Source organism: Python bivittatus, unplaced genomic scaffold, assembly GCF_059951505.1.
Source record: "Python bivittatus isolate LINGU-HERP-01145 unplaced genomic scaffold, Pbiv_v1 ctg000700_np1212, whole genome shotgun sequence".
Taxonomy (NCBI): Eukaryota; Metazoa; Chordata; class Lepidosauria; order Squamata; family Pythonidae; genus Python; species Python bivittatus.
In genome coordinates this window covers 99,943,476-99,968,374 of record NW_028277098.1, presented here as the reverse complement: position 1 = coordinate 99,968,374, position 24,899 = coordinate 99,943,476, and the positions used below count along the sequence as shown (strand labels likewise).

At 45.4% G+C, this 24,899-nt stretch overlaps 1 protein-coding gene across 3 annotated transcripts in view; it reads right to left on the bottom strand.

Annotated features, from left to right (window-relative positions):
- ZNF512B (zinc finger protein 512B) overlaps nt 1-24,899 on the bottom strand; it is a 58,991-nt gene that overhangs the window by 20,519 nt on the left and 13,573 nt on the right. For 2 of the 3 annotated variants that reach the window (XM_088154564.1, XM_088154563.1), the window contains exons 2-15: nt 22,070-22,195; nt 21,683-21,762; nt 17,736-17,864; nt 15,075-15,253; nt 14,673-14,929; nt 13,431-13,502; nt 11,207-11,365; nt 8,454-8,578; nt 6,764-6,856; nt 6,049-6,150; nt 4,260-4,430; nt 3,050-3,241; nt 1,604-1,705; nt 457-519 (exon numbers count right to left, since the gene is read on the bottom strand). In XM_088154564.1, the coding sequence (XP_088010690.1) occupies nt 457-519; nt 1,604-1,705; nt 3,050-3,241; nt 4,260-4,430; nt 6,049-6,150; nt 6,764-6,856; nt 8,454-8,578; nt 11,207-11,365; nt 13,431-13,502; nt 14,673-14,929; nt 15,075-15,253; nt 17,736-17,864; nt 21,683-21,762; nt 22,070-22,193 (1,848 nt within the window). In that variant the 5' untranslated portion in view covers nt 22,194-22,195. The remainder of the gene's footprint in view (nt 1-456; nt 520-1,603; nt 1,706-3,049; nt 3,242-4,259; nt 4,431-6,048; nt 6,151-6,763; nt 6,857-8,453; nt 8,579-11,206; nt 11,366-13,430; nt 13,503-14,672; nt 14,930-15,074; nt 15,254-17,735; nt 17,865-21,682; nt 21,763-22,069; nt 22,196-24,899) is intronic. The other variant, XM_088154565.1, reaches the window with a different exon arrangement.

Sequence of the window (24,899 nt, the reverse complement as noted above, 5' to 3'; positions counted from 1 at the left end):
GCTAGAACGTAAGAAGTGAGTCTGGCACTGTGACATCACAATGCACGACTGGTCATTTTCCCCAAACTGCTAGTTTCTGAGGGTGCCCATGGCAGAATGGCTGGAGAATTTCTCCTCCCCAGGACACACCTGGAGAAACTGTCCACCCAATTTTTCTGAGGAAGGAGGCTTTGAAAATGGACTTTTTAGAAACCTTACAGGAGATGGCACCTTAAGGACCAGGTTCTCTTTCTCCTAAATGTTTTTGCTACAGCCTCTGGGCTGGCCAAACACCTTCCAGCATCTGGCCATACTTTTCACAGAGGCCCTTGAAAGACAACAAAGCTCATGATGGTTCTGGAGAGTGGAGACCACAATGACAGCAGTTAATACAGCCCACAGTCTGCTGAGTAGACGGCAGGCCGATCTTTGCATACCAACAAATAAATCAGCAATTCAATGGTGGGGATCCATTACCTTGTTACAGTTGGCCAGGTGGGCTTTTAGGCCAGACACACTACAGTAAATGGCTGCACAGCACTGGAAGGGAAAACAGAGAGGCTGAGTAGAAAATTGGAGAACCTGCCCTCCCTTTCTCCTTCTCTAAGCAACACTCCTACAAGCTGTGCCTTACTTTCCCCAAAGGTCTTCTCCTCCACCAACTCCATCATTTCACTGATTTAACTGGCAGGCTCTCGCCCCACCTTTCCTGCCCCCACAAATGGGCAGCTAAGTTCTTGGCTGTTCAGACGTGCCCCCCAATGGATCTTTGAAATGCAGACTATTGCAAACAGGTGCAGAAAGTGGGTTAGCGGGAAGGAACTGTGCAGGGCCACATTTAAGGAGAAGCTGGGTTAATCAGTGAGGTTGTGATGGAATGGAATTACGGAGGCCAAGCTCAGGGAGATAAGCATTTTCTTAGCTCACCGGAACCGCATGGGAGCAACAAAAGGATGAGACTGGCACCTCCCTGAGGAATTCACACTGTTGTGGCTGGAGGACTTTGGGAACTGGGGTTTTAATCTGGGAAGAATCTTGCTAGAGGTTGTAGCTAATAAACATAGCTGGACTGAATTTGCATGGTCTCTTGGAGTTCCTTGGGCTAGGCCTGAGAGAGGCAGTAGTAGGCTCCACTGCAGAGTTAGGGTCTTCCCAAAGCACACCTTCTTATCCACGCATGCATGTTTGAGGAGCAACCAAAAATCTTCTCCTGGTTTAAATCTCCATCTCCTTCAGCCCAAGGTGGGGGGTGTTCAGTCAACCATGAAAGCACCACACGTGGGCCAAATCCAGGCTCTTGCACTCCGAACTTCCTCTAATTCCTCCCCTTCTCTTTTATGGAGTATTTTAAAAAAGGCAGATGAAATTCAAAAGCGGGGCAGGAAAGATCTGCTTAGATGGACTTTAACTTTCCTCCGGAACAATTATTGGAGGGCTGGGGTGGGAAAGGGTGAAGCCAACAGTGAACGGGGCCACCCATTCTCTCCCTGCCCCACTCTTTCTCCCTAAACTATATCCAAACCCTCCCTATGTTGCTCAGATCTTCCTCAAATCCCGCCCAAGACAAATGGGAACTAGAACCAAGCTCTGCTTGCAGGAAAAAAACCAACAACAAACCACTCACGTCATTTGGGCAATTGATGTGTCCTTTTTCTTTTACTTCATTCTTCCAGGTCTCCAAAAGCCTCGGGTTCAATTTTGGAAGTCCAGGCCGAGTATAATTTAGCTGCCAACAATCAGCAGTCACAAAAGTCAGAATGCTACACGCAGGTCCACGGAAGAAAGTGGCAAAGTGTCTCCCAGATTTCTTACCCCTCCTAACCTCTCCAACAGGTTCAACAGGTAGAGAGCATTTTCATCCCCCCCCCCTTTTTAAATGTAATTGTACTGGAAGTTTTAAAAACAAGAGTAAAAATGAATACAAAGTAAAATAGAGTAAGAAGGAAAAAAGGAAAAGGAAGAAATAAAAGAGAAAGTGCAAAAAAAAAGGAAAGAAAAAAGGTAGAAAAATAGAAAGGAAAAAGAAAGAAGTAGCTTCTGATCTTTATAGCAGTTATAAGTACAATTATAGATTTACCTCTTTCTCTAGTTATATCATGATTTCCTTCTTTCTATAATCTATCCTATCTAATTGTCAAAACCAAAGATCAGTGTTTCTCAACCTTGGCAACTTGAAGACAGGTGGACTTCAACTCCCAGAATTCCCCAGCCAGCCATGCTGACTAGGGAATTCTGGGAGTTGAAATCCACCTGTCTTCAAGTTGCCAAGGCTGAGAAACACTGCCATAGATCATAACTTCATTTTTTTTCCTGTTTTACGCAAAAAGTCCATAAGGGGTTTCCAATCAGCATAATCATAGATATTGTCTCTGAGAGCATTTTCATTCCCTGGGCAACGCCTTTGCCACCCTGAGGTGTGGCCTTCAAAACTCCCAGAATTCCTCAGCCGACCCACACTGAGAACCTTGAGAACTGAAGTCCATGCCTCTGCAGAGCAGCCAGGTTGAGCGAGGCTGAGGACGGTGAACTATGCTTCAAGTTCTAATAAAACGAGATATTTCTCAAGGAAACTGCAGCACCATCTTATCGGTATGCATGGCACTTGGTGCACTGGTGCTAGCCCTTAACCCTCGCCGATGGCCGGAGGGTTTAACGCAGTGGCCCTCTCAGGGGAAGCAGAGGTCCACCTGATTCTATAGCATAAATTACAGAACTAGGCACATTTGCTCCGATTTCCAACGGGATCTGCTGAAGAGAGGCGCTGTGGTTAAGGTGCAGGACCAGGACCAGAGAGAGCCTAGTTCAAAGCCATCCCTAACTGTGGAAAATCAATGGCTGCCTTTGGGTCAATCCCTCTGTCTCAACCCACCTTACAGGGTTGTTGTGAGGATAAATGAAGAGGAATCCCCATGGAAGCCATCTTGGGCTCCTGGAGAAAAGGTAGGATATAAATCTAACCAATAAATAAAAACATACAACAATCCCCGAGCCAAGCCTTCACCCCAAACGTCCCAATTCTCTGACCCCCGCCTCCATCTCTGAGAAACTTTCAGGCATCATAGTTGCTCACTTGCTTTGTTTCGGGGACCAGATCGTCCTTCATCCGCCGCTTGGTCCAGTCCTTGGCCAGCTCGTCCTCCGCTATCTCCTGCAAGTGGAAGACGGCGACTTGGGCGGAGGTGCGCCGGATGCGGCCGCTGGGGGTCCTCTCGAAATCTTCGGTGGGGCTGGCTTCGGGCTTCAGCTCAGGCTGCTCTGGGGGCTGAGGAGAGAAAAGCGGTCTGTGAGGAAGGCAGATGCTGGAAGGGGAAGGGGGAGGAGGGAGGAGGAGGAGGAGGAGGAGGAGGAGGAGGAAGGGAGATGGAGACAGAGGAGGAGGAGGAAGAGGAGGAGACAGAGATGGAAGGGAGACAAAGAAGGAGAAGAAGGAGGAGGAAGGAAAGAAGGAAACAAATTAAGACATGGTGGCAATTGAGGGCCTTTGACTGATTTTCCATGTCAGAAGTCTCAAAGGACAATGGGGAACTGGTGGGCCTTGGTGAAGTGCAGTGTTTCCCAACCGCAGCAATTTCCAGCTATGTGGTCTTCAATTCCCAGAATTCTCAGTTGAGCTCCACACATCAGAAAGGTCCCCAGGTTCGGAAAACTGTTCTAACATCATCTGACTGTCTTGGCCTAATTTTAAAGCATCTTTGCAAGCAAGTAGTTAAATTTGCTTGCAAGGCTCTGTGACAGGGAAGAGAGAAAAGACTGCTAGAAGGAGATAAAGTAAAAGCGTGTGTGTGTGTGCACGCGTGCGTGAGAGAGAGAGAGAAACGGTAGCTCTGCCTACTAATTGCTCCACACTGACTCAGTCTGCTATTTATTGTGGCCCAGCAAATGATGGAACACATACACACACCCTGTCATTTGCACAAGCTAGCTCATCTGCAAACCCATCAATAGCGCTGTTTATTGTTCTGCACAATTCAGAATTTGCACCTCATAAGGCCAAAACAGAAGTGGATTCTTGCACTCTTGCAAGTGGAGGTCCAGAAGATCTCCGAGATCCCTGTAAGATTCTCCCTTGAGCAAAAAAACGATCTCTGCGTAGGTTCTCTTTGTGCATAATAATTGCATCTCATGTGAGGTTATATCCCGGTTTTTTCCAACCCGGAGCCTTCTAGATGGGTTGGGGAACGCCAGGATGAGCACAAGCGCAGTATAAAACATGTAACACTATTCAAATATAAGCACAATCTGGATGACGAGGAAGCCAGGTGGGAGGCTCAGGGGCTCACCGTCGACGGATGCTCAGAGCGGATGTGGTAGTCATGTCCAGCTTTCGACTTGTACGTCTTTCCACAGTGGGGGCAGGTGAAGACCGGTTTCTCCACCTCTGATGGCTGCTTCCCACATCGCTTCTGGTGATACTGGTACCCCATAAGACTGGAGAAGGTGGCCACGCAACCCTTAAAAAATGAGAAATGGTGGCCGGTCAGAAGTCAGCAAGGAAGAAAGTCTTCCAAGGGCCAACAATTGTTGGTCCAAGGCCAACAATTTAAAATAGCCTAAAAGTGTTAAAGTGTCCACAGACAATAAGCAATGAAAGAAACAAGAATGTAAAATAGAGATTATTTGCTGCAACTGTTGAGGGACAGCTGGATTATCAATTTGTCTTGAGAACTGTGGCTGAGTTCTAGAAAGGGACCCCCGAAATTTTGCTCCCCAAGAGCAGGAACTCATCTGGGGGGCATGGAAAATTTACTAACGGGAACGTAATAGCCACTTCATTTATTATATTTATATCCTGCCTTTATTTTGTCCAACCCGAGGCAGGGTACATAATGCTCTTGCCTCCTCTTTTCCCCACAACAACAACGCTGTGAGGTGGGCTGGGCTGAGATAGAGGGACTGGCCCAAGGTCACCCAGCCAACATCCACGCTAAGGAAGGACCAGAACTCAGATATTTTCAGTACTACAGTTGACCCCTCTGAGAACAACCCTGCAAGCAGTAGAAGAGACACATCCAACTGTTTCAACCAGGCCTGTTCAACAACCATGGGCACCATGGGGGTGGTGGAATAACACAGGTGTCATGACACCCCTTTGCAAATGAAGCAAGCAATGTCCTTGGGTCAGATATCACATCGGCGTGATGATGCCATGATGAAATGTTGTTACTTGGACATCATCTCGCCTATGTCCAGAAGAGCAGGTGAGCATCTTGTCCTATCAAGGTGACACAGCACCAGGTTCAAGGAGCTGACGGGCCAATCCTGCCCATTTCACTTCCTTCCCTGGGAACCATCACCTCTCCCTTTAGAGCAGTGTTTCTCAACCTTGGGAACTTTAAGACGCATGAACTTCAACTCCAACTTCAACTGTTTTAATGCATTAAGTAAGAGTTGGTTCCCATAAAGATCAATCAGTTGCCAGTCAATCAGATAAAAGACCCATCAGTTTGCCAGTTCATAAGGAATGTGGTTAAAAAGAAAATAAAGACGTTTCTGCCCTGATCTACTGCGAGACAGATTGGTTTCAGATGGGGAATAATTCAGCTGCTGGACATCTGGGTTTCTTCTCAATAAATCTTGCTAAAGAAACTCTCAGGGAATCATACCTGGAAAGGAATCGTTTTCAGTTTAAGACAGAGGCCAAGCGGCAAATGTAACAGGTCTGTCCCGGGATAATGAATTCTGCTCTTTCAGGTTCATACAAAGGTGTACCTCTTTCTAAAAATAGGATCCCTGATCAGGAGCTGATAGCCAGAGATGAACTAGCAGATACGTGATTATTTTCCCAGTCTTGATTTCCTTGCTTCATAGAAATCTGTTTGCTCCTAAAGATGTACACTATGGAAGCCCAAAGCTCATTCCTGTGATTGGGAACTGTCATTTGAAGGCACTACTTAAGAAGTGTCATGAATCCAAGACAGGATACACCCTTGTGTCTTTACAGCACATCTGGAGCAGGGATTCCAGAATTCCTATAATGAACTGGAATTTCTGCTCTCTCCTCCCACAGCCCTTCTCCTCCCTGGCTAGCAATATCACGGGTGACCCTGTTGCAAACAGCAAAATAAATACCTCATTTGGGCATTTGAGTTTCCCCATCTGCTTTAACACTTTCCTCAGCCTTTCCCTGTCTCCGAGTTCACTGAGCGGGACAGCAGCTTCCACGGGAACAGGCTAGAGAAAAGAAGTCAGGGAAATAAAGTTACAGACATATTCATACCAACTGTCCCAGTTTGCAACAATAAGTGAAGCAGAGTTGAAGACAATGATGAGAGCAGAGTTTTCCAACCTTGGCAACTTCCAGGCATGTGGATTTCAAATCCCAGAATTCCCCAGCCAGCATGGCTACTGACAAGAATTCTGGGAGCTGAAGTCCACTCACCCAGAAGTTGTCCCAGTTGGGAACCATTGGATTAGAGCAGTGTTTCTCAACCTCAGCAACTTTAAGACGCGTGGACTTCAACTCCCAGAATTCCCCAGCCAGCAAGCTGGCTGGGGAATTCTGGGAGTTGAAGTCCACACATCCTAAAGTTGCTGAGGTTGAGAAACACTGGATTAAAGCAATGCCAGTGATCTCTAGGCTTTGAATATGTGGCCTCAATAACTTACAAAAAATCTTTTCTCTTTGACAAAGAGTACTGGAATAAACAATACAAACTGACATCAGAAAGATTATGCAATTTTCCAAAATGCACATAGGGTGACACAATTCAGCGTTTTATGGTGCATGACAACCTCTTGGCATTTGATTGTTGTTCTACATACGCAAGAGCCCGTGCCCCCATACCTTGTTCACGTGCTCAGCCATCGTGTGATAATTCAACCCCGCTTTGGACTTGAACTGTTTTTTACAGTGCTGGCATTTCAAAGCATCCTGCAGCTAAAACAAAAATATATATATATATTTCTGACACCGAAATCTAGACCGGATACGATTTGCCTTCCATCAAACTACACCGAGCACTAATTCTGTGTGATACAGGATGGTGCTATGCATCTTCTTTTTAAAAAAGTGTTTATCATCTTTGTATGTTTTTAACCCAACTTATGAATGCTATTCAGAGTTGTTCACAATGGGGACAGTTTACGACCCCAGTAAAATAAAATAAATACACCCAAAGAGGATAAATATGACATGGGACCAGGTTACTTGAGGGACCGTCTCATCCCAATTACATAGGCCCATCCCACCCGGGCAGGCAGAGAAGGGATGTTACCATCTATGAAAGAATGTCAACTGGCAGGGCCTTCTCTGCTGTTGCCCCCACCCTATGGAACACTCTCCCCCCAGAGGTGAGGTGGGCCCCCATTCTCCCAGCTTTCCGGAAAGGAGTGAAGACCTGGGTCTGCCAACTTGCGTGGGGCGTGAGCAGGGGTAACCAAACCTGGGGTTGGCTGGCACCCTGAAGACACTCCAGCAGGTTATTCTTCATTTACCATCATTGCCTTGGGAGACATTATTTATTTATGTATACTGTTTTATTGTATTTTAATCTGTATTTATTATGGTTTATTGTAAACCGCCCAGAGTCGCTCTTTGAAATATAAATAAAAAATAAAATAAATAAATAAATGATCTATGAGAGAGACTAAAAACAGATGCTGAAAATGTGTATTTGGGCAAGCAGCTGTCCCTGTCCTAATATATTTGCCAACAACCCCATATGATTCAAAACAACAGTGGGTCAAACTTTCAATAGGGTAATCGTTTGACCTCAAACAGGAAGTGGTGCAACAGGAAAATCTCTCTTCTGTGTTTTTTTTCATGTTAATTGGATTGAATTAGGGGCACAGGGAGGTATATGTTCAGGGGCACTTGAAGGATGGTTTCAAGGTGGGAATAGCAGCAATTTAAATTAAATCTGAAAGGCCTCTCATTCCTTTCCCATCTTTAAATCCTGCCTTAAAAAGTCTGAGTGTTATTTGTACTTTGGGAGGCTGATAGTTTGTGTTGCAACCTTGGCTGTGATCTATCCTTTCTTACCTCTCTGTGGCTTCCATTTTTTCCCTTCCTTGAAATGATCCTACCTCACACCTTTTTCTAGGACACGAAAAGTGGTAGATTGCAGAAGAAAAGACTTGAGAGCATGATTTTAGAAGTCCTTCCCAATTTCAAAATTCTCCCTTTAAAAGGCCCTCAAGGGCTCTTTTGCACAGCATCTCAGTAGGTCAAGAAAAGAGAGGAGAAACAGATGCTTTACAATGCTTAGATTTCACCTCCTTGTAAGCCTGAAGGTCCAACTCATCTTTCTTCAACACAATCGATACAGACCATATTAAACTGCTGCAATCCAGCAATTGTGAGGCCCATTCCAGGAGCCTTGAATTCAGTGTCAGTGGCCCAGGGGCCATTCCTGGTTTAGCACAAAGGAGCAGGACAAAAATTGGCCCGTTCAGAGGATCAACAGCTGCAGAAGGGACAGGGTTGAGTTTGTTTCATTTGTCAACTTTTAAATGTGGTGTGTGCAGCTTCCTACTTTTTGGCAGACTTCCATGTGCTTCTTAAGACCAAGGACCGTCTTCCGGGTGATCATGCCACATGTTGGACAAGCGACCTCTCCCTTCTCATTGATCGTCCGCTGCCACTGCTCCTCAGGGCTTGCTAGAGAAAAGGACAAACCATCAATGCTGGTCAACCTCAACTGCAAGGGGGCTCTGTTTTGGCTTGATCCCAGAGCTCCATTTTGGTTTCTCAGGAACAATACTGACCAGCTCCTCTCTTCATGCAATGCTTTAAGGCAGCTTTCCAAAATCTAACAAAGTTTTCTACTGGCTCAGCCACAAAATCTAGCCCACTTGATTACCCAAGGTATTGTGTGAACCCAGAGAATGAGTTAATTAATGTGTTAATTCAGTAACCAGGATAAGTGTGTCAGGATGACACAGACACAATTTAGGCTGAGATTGGCCCCAAGGGCGTGAGCCAAAAATTGCAAGCTGCTATAAATGCACAGAGACATTTTTGCAAGAAAGGGAAAGGAAAAGCTGAGGGCATGGGTCACCTTGCAGTTTTCAAAAGTAAGTAACACCCGGCCCCAACAGATTCATGGCTTTATGTCTGAATATTTCATTAATAAATGTGGACATGATTTAGTCAGAAGATACAGTCAGGTCCAGAAATATTGGGACATCGACACAATTCTAACATCTTTGGCTCTATACACCACCACAATGGATTTGGAATGAAACAAACACAATGTGCCTTAACTGCAGACTGTCAGCTTTAATTTGAGGGTATGTACATCCAACTCAGGTGAACGGTGTAGGAATTACAACAGTTTGCATATGTGCCTCCCACTTGTTAAGGGACCAAAAGTAATGGGACAGAATAATAATCATACATCAAACTTTCCCTTTTTAATACTTGGTTGCAAATCCATTGCAGTCAATCACAGCCTGAAGTCTGGAACGCATAGACATCACCAGACGCTGGGTTTCATCCCTGGTGATGCTCTGCCAGGCCTCTACTGCAACTGTCTTCAGTTCCTGCTTGTTCTTGGGGCATTTTCCCTTCAGTTTTGTCTTCAGCAAGTGAAATGCATGCTCAATGGGATTCAGGTCAGGTGATTGACTTGGCCATTGCATAACATTCCACTTCTGTCCCTTCAAAAACTCTTTGGTTGCTTTGCAGTATGCTTTGGGTCATTGTCCATCTGTACTGTGAAGCGCCGTCCAATGAGTTCTGCAGCATTTGGCTGAATGTGAGCAGATAATATTGCCCGAAACACTGCAGAATTCATCCTGCTGCTTTTGTCAGCAGTCACATCATCAATAAATACAAGAGAACCAGTTCCATTGGCAGCCATACATGCCCACGCCATGACACTACCACCACCATGCTTCACTGATGAGATGGTATGCTTAGGATCATGAGCAGTTCCTTTCCTTCTCCATACTCTTCTCTTCCCATCACTCTGGTACAAGCTGATCTTGGTCTCATCTGCCCATAGGATGTTGTTCCAGAACTGTGAAGGCTTTTTTAGATGTCGTTTGGCAAACTCTAATCTGGCCTTCCTGTTTTTGAGGCTCACCAATGGTTTACATCTTGTGGTGAACCCTCTGTATTCACTCTGGTGAAGTCTTCTTTTGATTGTTGACTTTGACACACATACACCTACCTCCTGGAGAGTGTTCTTGATCTGGCCAACTGTTGTGAAGGGTGTTTTCTTCACCAGGGAAAGGATTCTTCGGTCATCCACCACAGTTGTTTTCCGTTGTCTCCCGGGTCTTTTGGTGTTGCTGAGCTCACCGGTGCGTTCCTTCTTTTTGAGAATGTTCCAAACAGTTGTTTTGGCCACGCCTAATGTTCTTGCTATCTCTCTGATGGGTTTGTTTTGTTTCTTCAGCCTAATGATGGCTTGCTTCACTGATAGTGACAGCTCTTTGGATCTCATCTTGAGACTTGACAGCAACAGATTCCAAATGCAAATAGCACACTTGAAATGAACTCTGGGCCTTTTATCTGCACATTGTAATTGGGGTACTGAGGGAATATCACACGCCTGGCCATGGAAGAGCTGAGAAGCCAAATGTCCCATTACTTTTGGTCCCTTAACAAGTGGGAGGCACATATGCACATATGCAAACTGTTGTAATTCCTACACCGTTCACCTGAGTTGGATGTACATACCCTCAAATTAAAGCTGACAGTCTGCAGTTAAGGCACATTGTGTTTGTTTCATTCCAAATCCATTGTGGTGGTGTACAGAGCCAAAGATGTTAGAATTGTGTCGATGTCCCAATATTTCTGGACCTGACTGTAAATCTGTCCTGCAAAGTGAAAAGTGAAGCAGATTGGATTTCTATGCACATCCTTACTCTGAGCACAAATACATTAGATCCAAAGCTGTCTTTTTCCCCTAATACAATCCTGTCCAGACTAATAATAAGATTCAATTAACAGAGCTGAGATCTAAATAAGGTTTTACCCTTATCTGTCACCACTTCATGGAAAGGAATGATCAGAAACCATGAAAATGGGAATGAAGGGAATCCTATCCTTAACAATCCATTGATTTTCCTTTTCCTGCAAACTTAAGATGGGTGGACTTCAGCTCCCAGAATTCCATAGCAGCATGTGTGGACTTCAACTCCCAGAATTCCACAGCCAGCTGCTGGCTGAGGAATTCTGGGAGTTGAAGTCCACCCATCTTAAAGTTGCCAAGCTTGAAAACACTGGCCTAGAGAAATATGGCAATTGCTGCAAACAGAATGGCCTGGTCAAGCTCACCTGTAGTTGAAGGAGCTGTTGCTGCTATGGTGGCGGCCTCCTTTTTCATACTGGATCCTGGCAGCTTTTTCTTGTGATCTTCAGTGTTACTGCTGAGTAGGGAGGCCTCCAGGTTCTTTGCTCGGTGTGCCTTCGCCTTATCTTCTGCTTTCGCCAGCCCTGTTGAAAACAAGAAGTTGCCTTTGGAAAGGATTTGCAATGGGCAGTCTCTGGCTTAGAAGAAGCAGGCATGAGGTCCCCACAGGGCATGCATGGGTGCAAACAGACCTGTAGACCCCTGCGGAACAGCAAAGTGCCCATTCCACTCTGTCTTTCTTAAAATTTAAACAAAATTTAAACAAAATCAGTTTGCTACAAAGCAAAAGCCCAGCTTTCAGAATTGTTTTTATTTCTAACCCCCCCCGGTTCAACATCAGTCCCATAAAAGGCCAAAGATGTTTTCAAGTAGAGCTCAACCACTGGTGTCTTTTATTTTCGATTTCCCAGCCTAGCTGACAGCAATGCGGATCTCCTGGTGGTCTCCTATCCAAACATTAACCTGGGCCAACCTTACTTAGCTTTTGCAGATCAGCCAAGATTGGTTAGGAGAGCCACACAGACCCTTAGAAAATTAAATGTGAGTAGCTGAAGACTGATGCTTTGTCTGAAAATCAGCTTACCAAATGAAAAGGACACAGATATCCTGGAGAGGCAGACACAGTAGCATAGAGCAACTCACTACAGGTAGTCTCAGGTTACGACAGCAGTTGGGACCGGGACTGCCATTGCTAAGCGATGCGGTCATAAAGTGTGCTGTCATGTGACCACATCGCTTACTGATGGCAATCCTGGCAGCCCCAGTTGCTGTTATAACCCCAAGACGTGTGGGTTGTTAAGCAGGAAGTGGCTAAGTCCCAGGTAAGGAGGGTGGGGGTGCCGGGGGGGTGGGGGAGGGCTTGGGAGGGCCAGCAATGGCCGTGCACAAATCAAGGGAGAAACATGCACCAAGCACCCAGTCGGTTCACTCAACTTGCTAGGCCACCCAAAAGCTAACCCAAATTAAAACCAAGCCAGCTTCGCATAATAGACAACTATAGCTGCTGAGTTGGTAAATGACCTGTTTAAACAGGCTGGGTCAGCACAGCCCATCCAAAGAAAGATCTATGGGGTTTTCCAGTGGAGCGCTTGGGAAATCTGACGTTTCATTCATTCATTCATTCATTCATTCATTCATTCATTCATTCATTCATTCATTCATTCATTCAAAGTACTTGTATGGCTGCCCATCTCAAAGCCAGAACTCTGGGCAGCTCATAATCACAATATAAAAACAACGTCAAACAAAAAATTAAAAGCAAACAACAATAAAAAAGAATATAAACATGCCGCTGGCCCCAAACTCCCTTGATGCAACCCACAACACTCTCTTCCAGTTCCGGCCTCCACCTGTCCTAGTGTTTGGGGGAAAAGCCAGGTCTTAACTGTTTTTTTCCCGGAAGGTTAACAGGGTAGGTGCCTGCTGGATCTCAAGGGGCAGGGAGTTCCACTGGGCACAGCGTGCCATGGAAAAGGTACCCTTCCAAGGACCTGCAAGATGGTAACGTTAAAGGGAAGGGACCTGGAGAGGCGGTCCCTTAGGGAGAGATGGTCCTGCAAATAACCTGGCCCCGTGCCATATAGGTCTTTAAAGGTGATAACCAGCACCTTGAACCTCACCTGGAAGGAAACTGGGGGCCAGTGCAGCTTGTGCAACAGTGTTGTTACATGGGCAAACTAAGGGCACCCAGCACTGCGCACACTGCTGCATTTTGCACCAGTGGTAACTTCCAGGTGGTCTTCAAGGGCAGCCCCACGCAAAGCACGCTGCAATCATCCAGCTGGGAGGTGACCAAGGTGTGAATGACCGTGAGCAAGACCTCCTGGTCCAAGAAAGGGCACAATGCCAACCTCAGAAACCGAGAAGCAGAGAAGCAGCAGGGCTGAAGAACCTTCTACCTGCAATCAGGCAGGCTCCTGATAAGGGTTGCATTTGGGGATCCCCTTCTCATGCAAAACAGCAAACAGCCTCCAATGAAATCGGTTAACAGTCCACGTGAACCAAAGATATAAAGAGTTTCGTGGTGGAAAAGCTGATGAAGAAGGACCCACCCACCCCTTGCAGGTAGAGAGTTCAAACATTCCTGTATTATAGAGTTATTATTGGATTACTGAAGTGGGATGAAGACGAAGACGTCTCTTATTTTACCTTTTAATCCAAAGGTTCCTGAGATGGATGGCTGCTCCCCAGTAAATTTCTTAGGAGTTTTCTGTTTCCTTCCTAACTCAAAAAGGAGAAAACAGAAATAAAACTTTGGTCAAACCCCTGGGTGGTGAGTCGCCCTTTTGCAATTAGCCACTTGGTTTTTGCTTAATTTATTCCTCAACTGATGGCCTTGAAAAGAGGTAATGAAAACAACAAGGATTAGATCTAATTATTAGATTTAATAAATCCAGCTAGCTGTCTCCTAATTTTATCATGCCATCTCTGTTTTCTATTTTTATTATCTGTAGTTTTCTGTTTGGTTGGTGTGGTTCTGCTCTTTTATAATTGCTATATTGTGGAAGTTTCCTTTGGTTGTGGAGTCTCTGGATTGTAGCTGGGTAGAAATTGGGTAAATAAATAAATAAAATGCACAGCCCCCCACCCCCCACCAAGAAATTTCTGCTTAGTCCTCTGTGGCTTCTGAAGTTTTGCCAGTCACTCTCCACAGGGTTTCCAAATTTCTCTCTACAACCATAAGGACTAGAAACTTGGCTTAAAAAGAAAAAATAACAAGAAGAGAGAATGCTTAATCTTTCCACAGTGTTTAGAGCTGGGAGCAGGGCAGGATGATTTCAAGGATGCCAAAAAAAAAAAAAAAAAGAGGAAAATATTGTGGAATCAGCCAGCACAGATTATTTACTTTTAAAATAAAGACTTATACCAGTCTCTCTCAACCTTAGCCACTTTAAGATATGTGGACTTCAACTCCCAGAATTCCCCAGCCAGCATAGCATAGCATAGCTGGCTGGGGAATTCTGGGAGTTGAAGTCCACATACCTTAAAGTGGCTAAGGTTGAGAGACACTGAACAAAAAGGATAAGCATCTGAACTGGAGGAAGCAGGGATTATGATTTTTACCTGAGTCCTGATTTAGTGCCCAAAGTCTTTCTAAGTTGTGCAGCATGACAAAAACACTTAAGTTCAGGCCTCCAAGCTGAGGAGTCTGCCCACTGAACCTCTGTACGCTGCCTGACCATTACAACTTCAGCCAAAGTTAGGCAATTTGGTTTATGCAGAAATGGAGAAGGGGGCCCGATTAGGCAGTCCCGTCCCCTCCTCCCGCTTACACCCAAACGCGACCCCAGCAGGTAAAGCACCACATGTACTTCCCATTTTAAACTTAGGTGAGGAGGGAAGGGGTGCCTCCGCTCCCCCAAAGTTTGGGAAACGCTGCTCTAGTCTTACTGTGCTTCATCCTTTCGGGGTCTTCCTCCTGCTTAAAGGCCTGCCTGCTCGCCTGATGTTTGGTGCCTCGGCTGCCGGGCGGCTGGCCAACCGGGGTTGCAGCCATTCCCCCGCCGCCAGCTGCAGCGGTCTGCAGATCCCTGAGGCCCTGGCTCACGGCCGCGTGCTCTCCGTTCTCGGGGTGCTGCAAGGCTATGGCTTTCTCCACCTTGGCTTGTTTGGGGTGGATGGTGGGGGAAGTGGACCGTTCAGCAGCTCTAGGGCAAAATGCAGAGGGCTGAGTTAATGAGAAGTCAAGCTAGCAAAGGCTTTCTTCAGTTTGACCGCTGGTAAACATTCCATATCTACGCGGTCAGGGGGAGGAGCTTCCCCTAGCCTCTCCTCTTGCTCAGGAGCCCCTACCTTTTCTTCCCTCCACCCTTGCTGGTCGCCTTCTGCACTTTGTTTTCTGCTGGAGGGGCAGCCGCTGGCAACGGCCTGTCCAAGTGATTCCAGAGGCAATGCTTCTCCAGCTGGGTTTTGGATGTGAACACGGCTTCGCAATAGGGACACGGGAAGGTGCGTTTTTCTACAATGGCCCCCTGGAAGGAGGAGAGAAAAAGGGAGAGAAGATAGTGGAAGGACAGCAAAAGGGGAACGGCAACATCTCGGGCTTCTAGATCAGCCTCTCCAAACCAGGGCCTCCTCCAGATGCAAGTGGACTTCAATTCCCTGAATTCTCTCCAGCCGTCACTCCCGCTGCTGAGAATTCTGGGAGTGGAAGTCCCCACATGTAGAGGGAGACTCCCTCAGGTTGGGGGAAAACTGTTCTAAACAAAACTCAGGTTGAGGATCCATTCTGCTATCCAACTGGGACATGGTCTCAATAATCCTACTTGGCTAACAGTACAAATTTTACTAACCATAGTCTGTAACCCCCCTGCATAAAAATAAAACAGTTCTGAAACATCAAAAGCATTCTTCCTTGTTTGAGGTTGAGTTCATACAACCTGCTTAGCCAGGTGAGTTACAAACCTAGTGGCGGCAATAGTACAACATGCTAAGATTATCTAGCAGGCCAAAACCACTGACCTCTCCTTTTGCCTTCTTTGCTTTGTCTACATTGTTCTGGGAAGACCCAAATTCAACAAGAACCAAGCTACAGGAAATCCTCGCTTAACGACCTTCATTTAACAATGGTTTGAAGTTACGATGGCCTTGGAAAAAATGCTTTATGATCTGTACTCACACTTCTGACTGTCACAAACCATCGCACCCCCACATGGTCACGTGATCACGATTTGTGACCTTTTTTACAATGATCGTTAAGTGAATCACTGTGGTCATTAAGTGAATCACCTTGTTGTTAAGTGAATCATGTGGTCATTAAGCAAATTCTGGCAAAAAAACATCCATTAGGGAAGCTGGGTTCACTTAACAACCATGTGATTCGCTTAATAACCCTTGTAAAAATGGTCGTAAAATCAGGTCTGGTCACATGGTGACTCACTTAACAACCACCCCAATTTTCCAGTCCCTACTGCAGTCTTTAAGCGAGGATTCATATTTCATTTCATTATAGATGTACTGATACTGTATACTCTCTGGTAAGGATTGTAATGCAACACCTAGAAACTATAGCACTTCCCCATATACAACCCAAAGTATGGATCCGCTATGTGGATGACACCTTTGTTATAATAAAAAAAGAATAACTAGAGAAGACACAAGAAACCATCAACAACCTCTTCAAAGGAATAAAATTCACCAGAGAGGAAGAAAACAACAGCACACTATCCTTCCTGGATATCCGCATCAGCAGAGGAAACAACAGCAAATTAGAAACCCAAGTTTATTGGAAGACAACCCACACTAACCAAGTGCTCCATGACCAAAGCAACAACCCAACCTCCCACAAGAGGAGCTGGGTAAGAACATTATTCAGACAAATGCACTGCAGCAACCCAGAACACCAGAAAAAGGAAACAGACCACCTATACAACATCTTCCAACACAATGGATACCCACGCAACTTTATCCAAAAGTGCCTGGCCACTCAACCTACTACAACACAACCAACACAAGCTATGAAAAGGATAACACTGCCATACATCAGAAATGTCTCAGAAACTACCAACAGACTATTACAACCACATGGCACCTCCGTAGCACACAAACCAACTAAAGCCCTCCAAAACATCTTAAGCAAACCAAAAGACCCGGTAGCCCAAGAAGAAAAAGCAGGAGTCATCTGCAATGTACAGTATAAGGACTGTAGCAACCACTGCGTAGGACAGACAGGCAGAAGGCTTGCAGAGCGCATCCACGAACACCAACTAGCAGTCAGAAGACATGATGAAACCTCCTTAATTTCACAACACATGGACAGAACTAACCATAGTTTCAACTAGGAAACTGTCAGCATCTTAGACCAAGCTAAATCCAAAAATGCGAGGGAATTCCTGGAAGCTTGGCACTCAGACAAGGCAGCCATCAACAGGCACCTGGAGATAAATCACATTTACACACTATTCAAAAGAGACAATAGAAAGGAAAACAAAAGACCAGAACTTCTCCTCATCAGCAATCATCACCCAGATAGGCGGAGATTAACACCAAGATTATCACCAGACATACAATCAAGCAGTAACCAATACCGTAATCAAGGAACTACCGGAGGAAAAAGTAAAACAAAACAAAACCCCCACTCCCACCAACACTGGCAGGGCATGCCACAATATATAAACAGAGGGCAAACCCCATCCCATTCTAGCACTGAAGATGTTACCTAGCCAGGTAACGAAACTTTTGCAAACGAAAAAAAACAAGCTCAGAGAACCCCAAGGACTCCACAGTTCAATCCTGAGTTACATATATTCGCTTCAGTCCTTTATGTCTGGAACTGTATTATTTTCCCATCTCCTAAGGATTATTCTTTTTGCTACTGTAACAGCGGGAAAACCCCATCTTTGTTCCGAACTTGTTAAATTCCAAGTGGTCGATATGTAATTCACTACAATACACGACCATACAGTTGTAACAAAGGTGGTCACCAAAATGGGACACCAGGTCTGCCCTCCTTACCCCTTGACAACGCTGGAAGTGATATTTCAGGCCATAGATGCTCGGAAATTCCAGCCAGCAGCCAGAGTTAGGACATTTCACCCTGGAGTGAGCCTTAAATTCATCTTTCCACTGATTCATCAGAGGCAGCTGAGAGGAGAAGGTCCATATAAAGAGAAAAAAAGAGAGAAAATAGGGGGGAAAAACCAAGAATGGATGAGAACAAAGGTCCAAAGAGAGTGTAGCTACATCTCTCAGCTTTGTCTCCAGCCAACCCACTGGCCTGCATACCTGCCTATTCCTCTCCCACCAGGCCTTGACATGTAAAGATTCCCTCTCCCAGGAATGCAAAGAGGCAACCCAAGAACAGGGACTCATGCAGAGATAGTTACAAGAATCCTTGGGGTTCTCTGAGCTTGGTTGTCTTCTTGCAGACATTTCATTACCCAACTAAGTAACATCATCAGCGCTGTTGACATTATCTAGTTGGGTCGTGAAACGTCTGCAAGAAAACAACCAAGCTCAGAGAGCACCAAGGACTCTACAGTTCAACTCTGAGCTACATAAATTCTCTTCTATTGATAATTACAAGAACTAAAATCTTGGGAGAAGCAGAACGACCAAAACTTCACCCTAGAGAATTTATAGGAGAGCAAGAATGAAACAGCTGAAGAGAAATCAACTTTGAAACAGCAACTACAGATAGAAAGCTGTGTTTGAATTAGCCACCTGATGGATGACAGAATGCTGATGGAATGAGGTGGCAAAGGATAGAGGAAAAGCTCTTGGAGGACCCCCTACCTCTGCCCACAATGACCCTCTACGAAGCGCTCCTGTCTTCCCCAATCCCTGCGCACCACCTGGCTAGTGGACAGTGGAACAATATACGTGTATGCGTCTGCATGCAATGCTTAAGCAGTTGTCATTAATAAAGCTTTGATAGGTTAACAGAGGCTCTCTGTGGGCTGCGTATTCCTTTGAGCATTTCATTATTGCATAAGATCCTGAAGTTCAATGTTGTAACAAGATGCAACATAACGCTCCCTCTGGAAGGTCTCTTCATCAGGAATGATCCAAGGCAGAGGAAGGAGAAATTCTGCTTTCCCAACCAGGAAGCAAATAAATGAAAGTGGGTGAAACAAGACATTTTTCACCCCAGACTTTAAGCCAGGGTTTCTCAACCTCGGCAACTTTAAGGTCGGTGGACTTCAACTCCCAGAATTCCCCAGCCAGCCATGCTGGCTGGGGAATTCTGGGAGTTGAAGTCCACCAACCTTAAAGTTGCCGAGGTTGAGAAACCCTGCTTTAAGCAATCTGAGAGCTCATCTGTAATCCAGGAAATTAATCATCGCACATGAATCTAAACAACCCCCAGGTGTGTTTCCCCTGCTCCACCTTAGAGCAGCGTGGGTCCCTTAGCAGTGGTGCACTGCTAGGGGTGATGGGAGTCAGAATCCATCCCATCTGGCAGGTACCAGGTTGGGCAACAGGGACTTGAGAACCACTCAAGTGTCCCCATGTTCTTCTCTTTTCTTGTGAACATCAGATGCTGCTACCGCTGATCTTTTAGCTTCTGGTGTGAGCTCCCCAGCATCAACACGTCCTTGGTGGAGCTCCTCAGACATCAGAACAATGGGTTTCTTGCCGATTGCGAAGGGATAGTCTGTGCTCCATGAGCCATTTGTGACTCTGTTTATCCACAAAGTCTCTGCCTTGTATTGCCCATAGCATTGTGGGAAATTTCAAGTGGCAGCTGTCCGTCAGTGCTGCTTAGGGGCTCAGACAAGGAGCTGAGGAAGGAGGAGCAGAACACAAATTGCCAGTACTTGATGTGGCAAACTGTTACACCAGAGTTGCACAGAGGGAGTGGGGGGGATTGAGACAGAATGCATGCAGCCCCCAAGAGCATGCTTTCCTTCCATCTGTGGTTTGAGAACCACTGTCCCCACAGCCTCCTTCTTCCTGGGCTCCAGCAAGGGGGCAAGAGAACCACTTTCCTTCTACCCCTGACAGGAATGGCAGCAGTGATGTGGAACACAAGACTTGAAAAGCAGCACGTATCCTTAACGCTAACGGCCATAATCTCTCACGTCTTGTGGAGCTGAGACTTACAGAAGACCGACAAGACATCTGCCTCAGTGCACGCACCTTCCCTTCCTTCTAAGTAAAGGCTGCAGAGGAACAAGCACATTGCAAGGAATGCGCCCTGCAAACACAAGCGATCAAGACAAATGTGTGCTTGCACAGAGAAAAAAGGTTGGAGGGCTGCTACAGTCGGGCGAACGGCGCACTGGTGGCATGAAAAGGCCGCTATAACGGCGAGCGACCCTCTGAATATCTCTGGGGAGGGGCAACCCCCCACGTTCCTGAGTCCCTGCCTTTTTCAGCACAAACAGCAAAGCCATCAACCTACATTTGCAATCCACCCGCCCCTCTCTCTCCGACTCCGACTCCCCCTTAATCGCAGCCGGTGCCTTAAATAGTTAGGAATATCACTCTCAAGGAAAGTCTTCCACAAAGTCGATATTCCCCGATTGAAAAAAACTGAATTTGGGAGCCAGGAAAGGCTCTAATCCAGTGTTTTTCGACCTTGGCAACTTTAAGAGGGGTGGACTTCAATTGATCCCAAGACACGGGTCTAAGATGAGCAAACCACCTCAACCAAAGGTAAGCAAGGACGGCATGTGATGAGCCCACAATTATCACAAAATATCCCCTTTCGCTGGGGAATCCAGTTTGCCAGTTCCCACTTTTCCTATCCTGTTTTGCGACACAGGAACAGGGCTATGGGTCTGGCACGTTGCCAAGTGGGAAGAGAACTTGCCACCCTGCGGGCACATCTACACAGAAAGCACAAGCGCTGAGGGTTGGGAGAAGCGTTGGTTGGACTAGAAGACCTTTAAGTTCCCTCCCAACCCTACAATTCTGTGATTCTATAAGCCAGTTAGGAAATGCTGCCCTCTCTACAGCTATACAGCTGCAGCTGTTCCCATGGGACTTTCCCAAAAGGTCCTCTATGCTGAAGACCAGCCAAAGGTGGGGTTGTCCTAACATTTCCTCCTAATTCAGCAGGTCTTCATAAGGATGCTGGCCCCTGGAGAAAACAGGGTATAGTGAAACATGGCTAAATGCCAACACCATTCCTGTGATGTTACAGAAGCCTGCAGAAACATGGGACCCATCAAATGGAAAACATAATAAACGGGGGGGACGCAGAACCCATGTAGCAAACTGCCCTAATCAAGTCATGCTTCTAAAATTCAGTGATGCAATGTTCTGCATGCATAACCAACCAACGGGGGACTATTTTTAAAACACTTCATATATAGATATATATCCATATGTCCTGGAAAGTCGTCATGTCACTGCACTGCTCAACCCCCCCCCCCAAGTAATCCCCCCATTATCAATGCAGCTGTCTCTCAGCACAGAAGAGACGCGCTTCCTTGGCTCTGTTCTGACCCTTTGTGGATCATCTGGGCACAGCCTCCTTCTTCCTATGCCAATAAGTTGGAGTGACTCATATTCCTAAGCCTTAGGGCATCACTTTTGTTGGGAGAAAATCCCCAGATCAATTGGCTGACATTCTTCATCCAAAATATCTCCACCAGGGCTCCAAGAGCCAGGTTGGTGTAATGGTTAAAGGTGATACATTAGAAGCCAGGAGACCATGAGTTCGAGTCCTGCCTTAGGCACAAAACCAGCTGGGTGACCTTGCGCCAGTCCCTCTCTCTCAGCCCTAGGGAAGAGGCAAGAGCAAACCATTTCTGAAAACATTGCCAAGAAAATTGCAGGGGCTGGTCCATGTAGTCGCCAGGAGTCAAGATTGACTTGAAGGCAGCAAACAAACAAACTGAAGCCCCCAGGATCCCAGTGAGCTATCCTAAGTTAAAGGAACCATCAGCCATTCAAGGCTGCTCTTTCCCCCCGGTTGCTGGAGAAGACAGAAGATTTATTTAAAACCTTACAGGAATATCTTTCAAGGCCTGATTTTCTGTCTTGGGCCTTCCTTTCCGTTTGCCTTCTGTTTTGTCAATTGTTGCATTTCCTGCAAAGGGAGGGAGGGAAGAGCAAGAAGGCAGTTTAAATCAATGCTGTTATCAACGCAACATGTTTAGCCTGGTTATTGAACTCCTTCATTCATTGGAGGGAGATTCACACAGAACACGGAAGGATCAGGGGATGGGTTTCTGTGACACGTGCAACCATAAGCAAAATACCAAAGATAAAGCTACTTTGATCAGTGAATGCATCTGCTTGATCTCCACCTGACCTGGTTACGTGTGCTGTGTGAACACAACCACTTCATAGGATACTGACTACCCTTGACCCCACTTGGAAGACCTAGCTCCTACCCAGGTTAGACTGTTCATATGCTGGATGGAGCTTCAGTTCCGCCTTGCTGCTTTCTCTCTCTGCGTTGCTCTTGCTGGATCCCGCAACCTTCTTTCCAACTCTGTAGGAATAGGAATCTGCCATGGCTGAAAGAGAAAGGAAGAGGATCATCTCAAAGACATTGGACATTCAGACAAAGGAGTCTGTTTTCTTCTGAACTTTCTGGAATGGAGGTTAAAGAGTTGGAGCTTAACCCACTGCTTCTTCCTAAGAACATCCGAACAGCCATGCTGGATAAGGCCAAGCCCCATCTTAGACCAGTATTTGGTTTCTCCTTATGGCCAACCAGATGCTTTTGGGCAACTCCCAAGCAAGGGGTGAAGATATAGCTCTCCTTCTGTTGTTCCTCTAAACTGGTATCTGGAGGCTATCTGAACTTCCAGCCAAGACTGTATCTTTGGTGTATCTTTTAGACTAAAAATCCTTGATAGACTAGTCACCAGTAATGTGCCCCTTTAAAGCTATACAAGTTGGTGGCCATCACCCCATCTTGAAGCAGAAAATTCCATTAGGGATGTACAACATTCTCTGTGTACTGAACAGCTGGTTTCAGATTATCTCTACTTAAACCAAAACATGTGTTTTGGACATTTTGGTCTGTATCTGGAATGAAATGGGGCTGTTTGGTTCTGGATACAGATTATTTCTTGTTCTGACTAGAAAGGATTGGTGGAGGAAAGAGAAGGGAAAAGGCAAGGGTAGGGAGGGGAGGCTGCTGAGAAGATCAGGGGGTTTGGTGAGAAGGTTGGTGGGGTATGCTGGACTAGGAGCTGCTGATGGAAAGAAAAGAGAGGGGAGTTACACCTACCAGCCATACCCCATAAAATCATCCTGGGATCCCTTAGGATTTTGTTTTGTCTAAAACCTGGAACAACCCCATCTTCCAAGGTCTTGTTTCCACCCAACTGTGGCTGATCCAAAATGGTTTGGCAGATCCTCCAGAACAAAATGATAATGTTCTGGGTTTAAAACAGATGTGGCTACTTTAATGAGTCTAGGTGCTGCAGCCGCCTCTTTCAAGGTATGTGGGAAGTTTGCACCGCCCTTATCTTTATTTTTATCTGCACTACTTTTGACTAATACCGATGCTTTCTCCAAAGTATTGTGTGTTTCCGGAGTAAAGCATCTCTCTTGCCTGCAGGAGATAAAGACTTCAGTTCCTGATACAAAAGCCTTTTCTCTACGCTTCCCCTACTGTCATCCAAACAGATTATGCTATGCTAGATGGACACCTGACAGAGGCATTCTGGTTGTTTCCAAATATATCTGAAATAAATTAGTAATCCAAATATCTATGTCAGCATTTCCCAACCTCAGCAACATGAAGATGTGTGGACTTCAACTCCCAGAATTCCCCAGCCAGCACACATCTTAAAGCATGCTAGCTGGGGAATTCTGGGAGTTGAAGTCCACACATCTTCAAGTCACTGAGGTTGGGAAACATTGATCTATGTGGTTGAGATCATGCATAAAAGTTGCAATGGCTGGGGTATATTCAGTCCTAAATATTTTTACACGGACCATCCTTTACTACAGCCCATGACCTACAGAAAAATACCACTTTGTCATAGAAAAGACAACATTAGCTGCGTTTGCACAATACTCTTAACCTGGTTCCTGAATTAACCCATTTCCCGAAGTTGCGCATTGAACAATAAATTAACCAGCCCAGGGTAGGTTTTGCTCAAAATGCTAAGCCCTCAAAAAAAGCATCAAACATCTGCTAGGACCTGACCTGACTTATGTGAGCACAGCCATCATTTTAAAGATCAAAATAACAAAATAAAATAATGAAACTGTAACTAGGTACATGCCACCAAATGGCAAGCCATAAAATTATTTTAGGAGGAAAAAAAAAAAGGATGCCACAATAAAGAATGTCAGACCAAAGACAATCTACTATTCATTTTTGGTGTGATGAGTTTTAGGCTACAAAATGCCACTGATGAATAGAGAGCAACAAAGAACCATTGACTTCTGGTACCATCTGGTGGTTGTCCAGATTTTTGCAGCCATGAGGCCCATTATAATTTATTTATTTATAGCCTGCTTTTCTGCCCAGAAGCCATTTGAGGCAGCTAATGTTAAAAAAATAAACAATGGACAACTGGGGCATTTTTTAAATAGAAATGTTATTAAAGACTACAATTACAACAGTAAAAAAACTAATACAGACTAAAAAAAAGAATAAAAAGAAAAAATAGGTGCAGAAAAGAATGAAGAGAAAAAAATAGAGAAATAGAAAAGTAAGAACATAAGAAAGAAAAAATATACAAAGAAGTGATTTCCCCCTTTATCACAAGTATAAACAATTTTAGTAACTTATCGCCTTCTCTTAAAATACAACCAATGATCTCCTCTTCCCATATCCCATCTCTTATCTATAAACAAATCCATAAAACCTCGTCATTTCAGTCCTGATGTCAGCAAAAGTCCATTAAGGATCACCAGAGATAACAACCTATTTTAACCTTGATCAAGTAAGCCAACTTTACATTCCTTCCTTTTACTTCTAACAATCTTGAACTTCAGTCCCATCAAATAACAGATGGAGAGGAGAAGCAACAATGCACTTCCGCTCTTATTGTGTCCACAGATAGCCATCTGGCAGCCTTGTTTAAGGTGACATGAGCTCTCCTGGGGGATCTGGAGGTGCACCTACAAGGCCAGGCAAAGGAATTTGTGAAGCATCTGTCAGACAAGATTGCTCGAATTCATTCCACGTTGGACGCCAGCTTTGATACAGGTCCAAGAGAGATGCCTGGAGTCTTCCCAGTTATCTGGGAATGG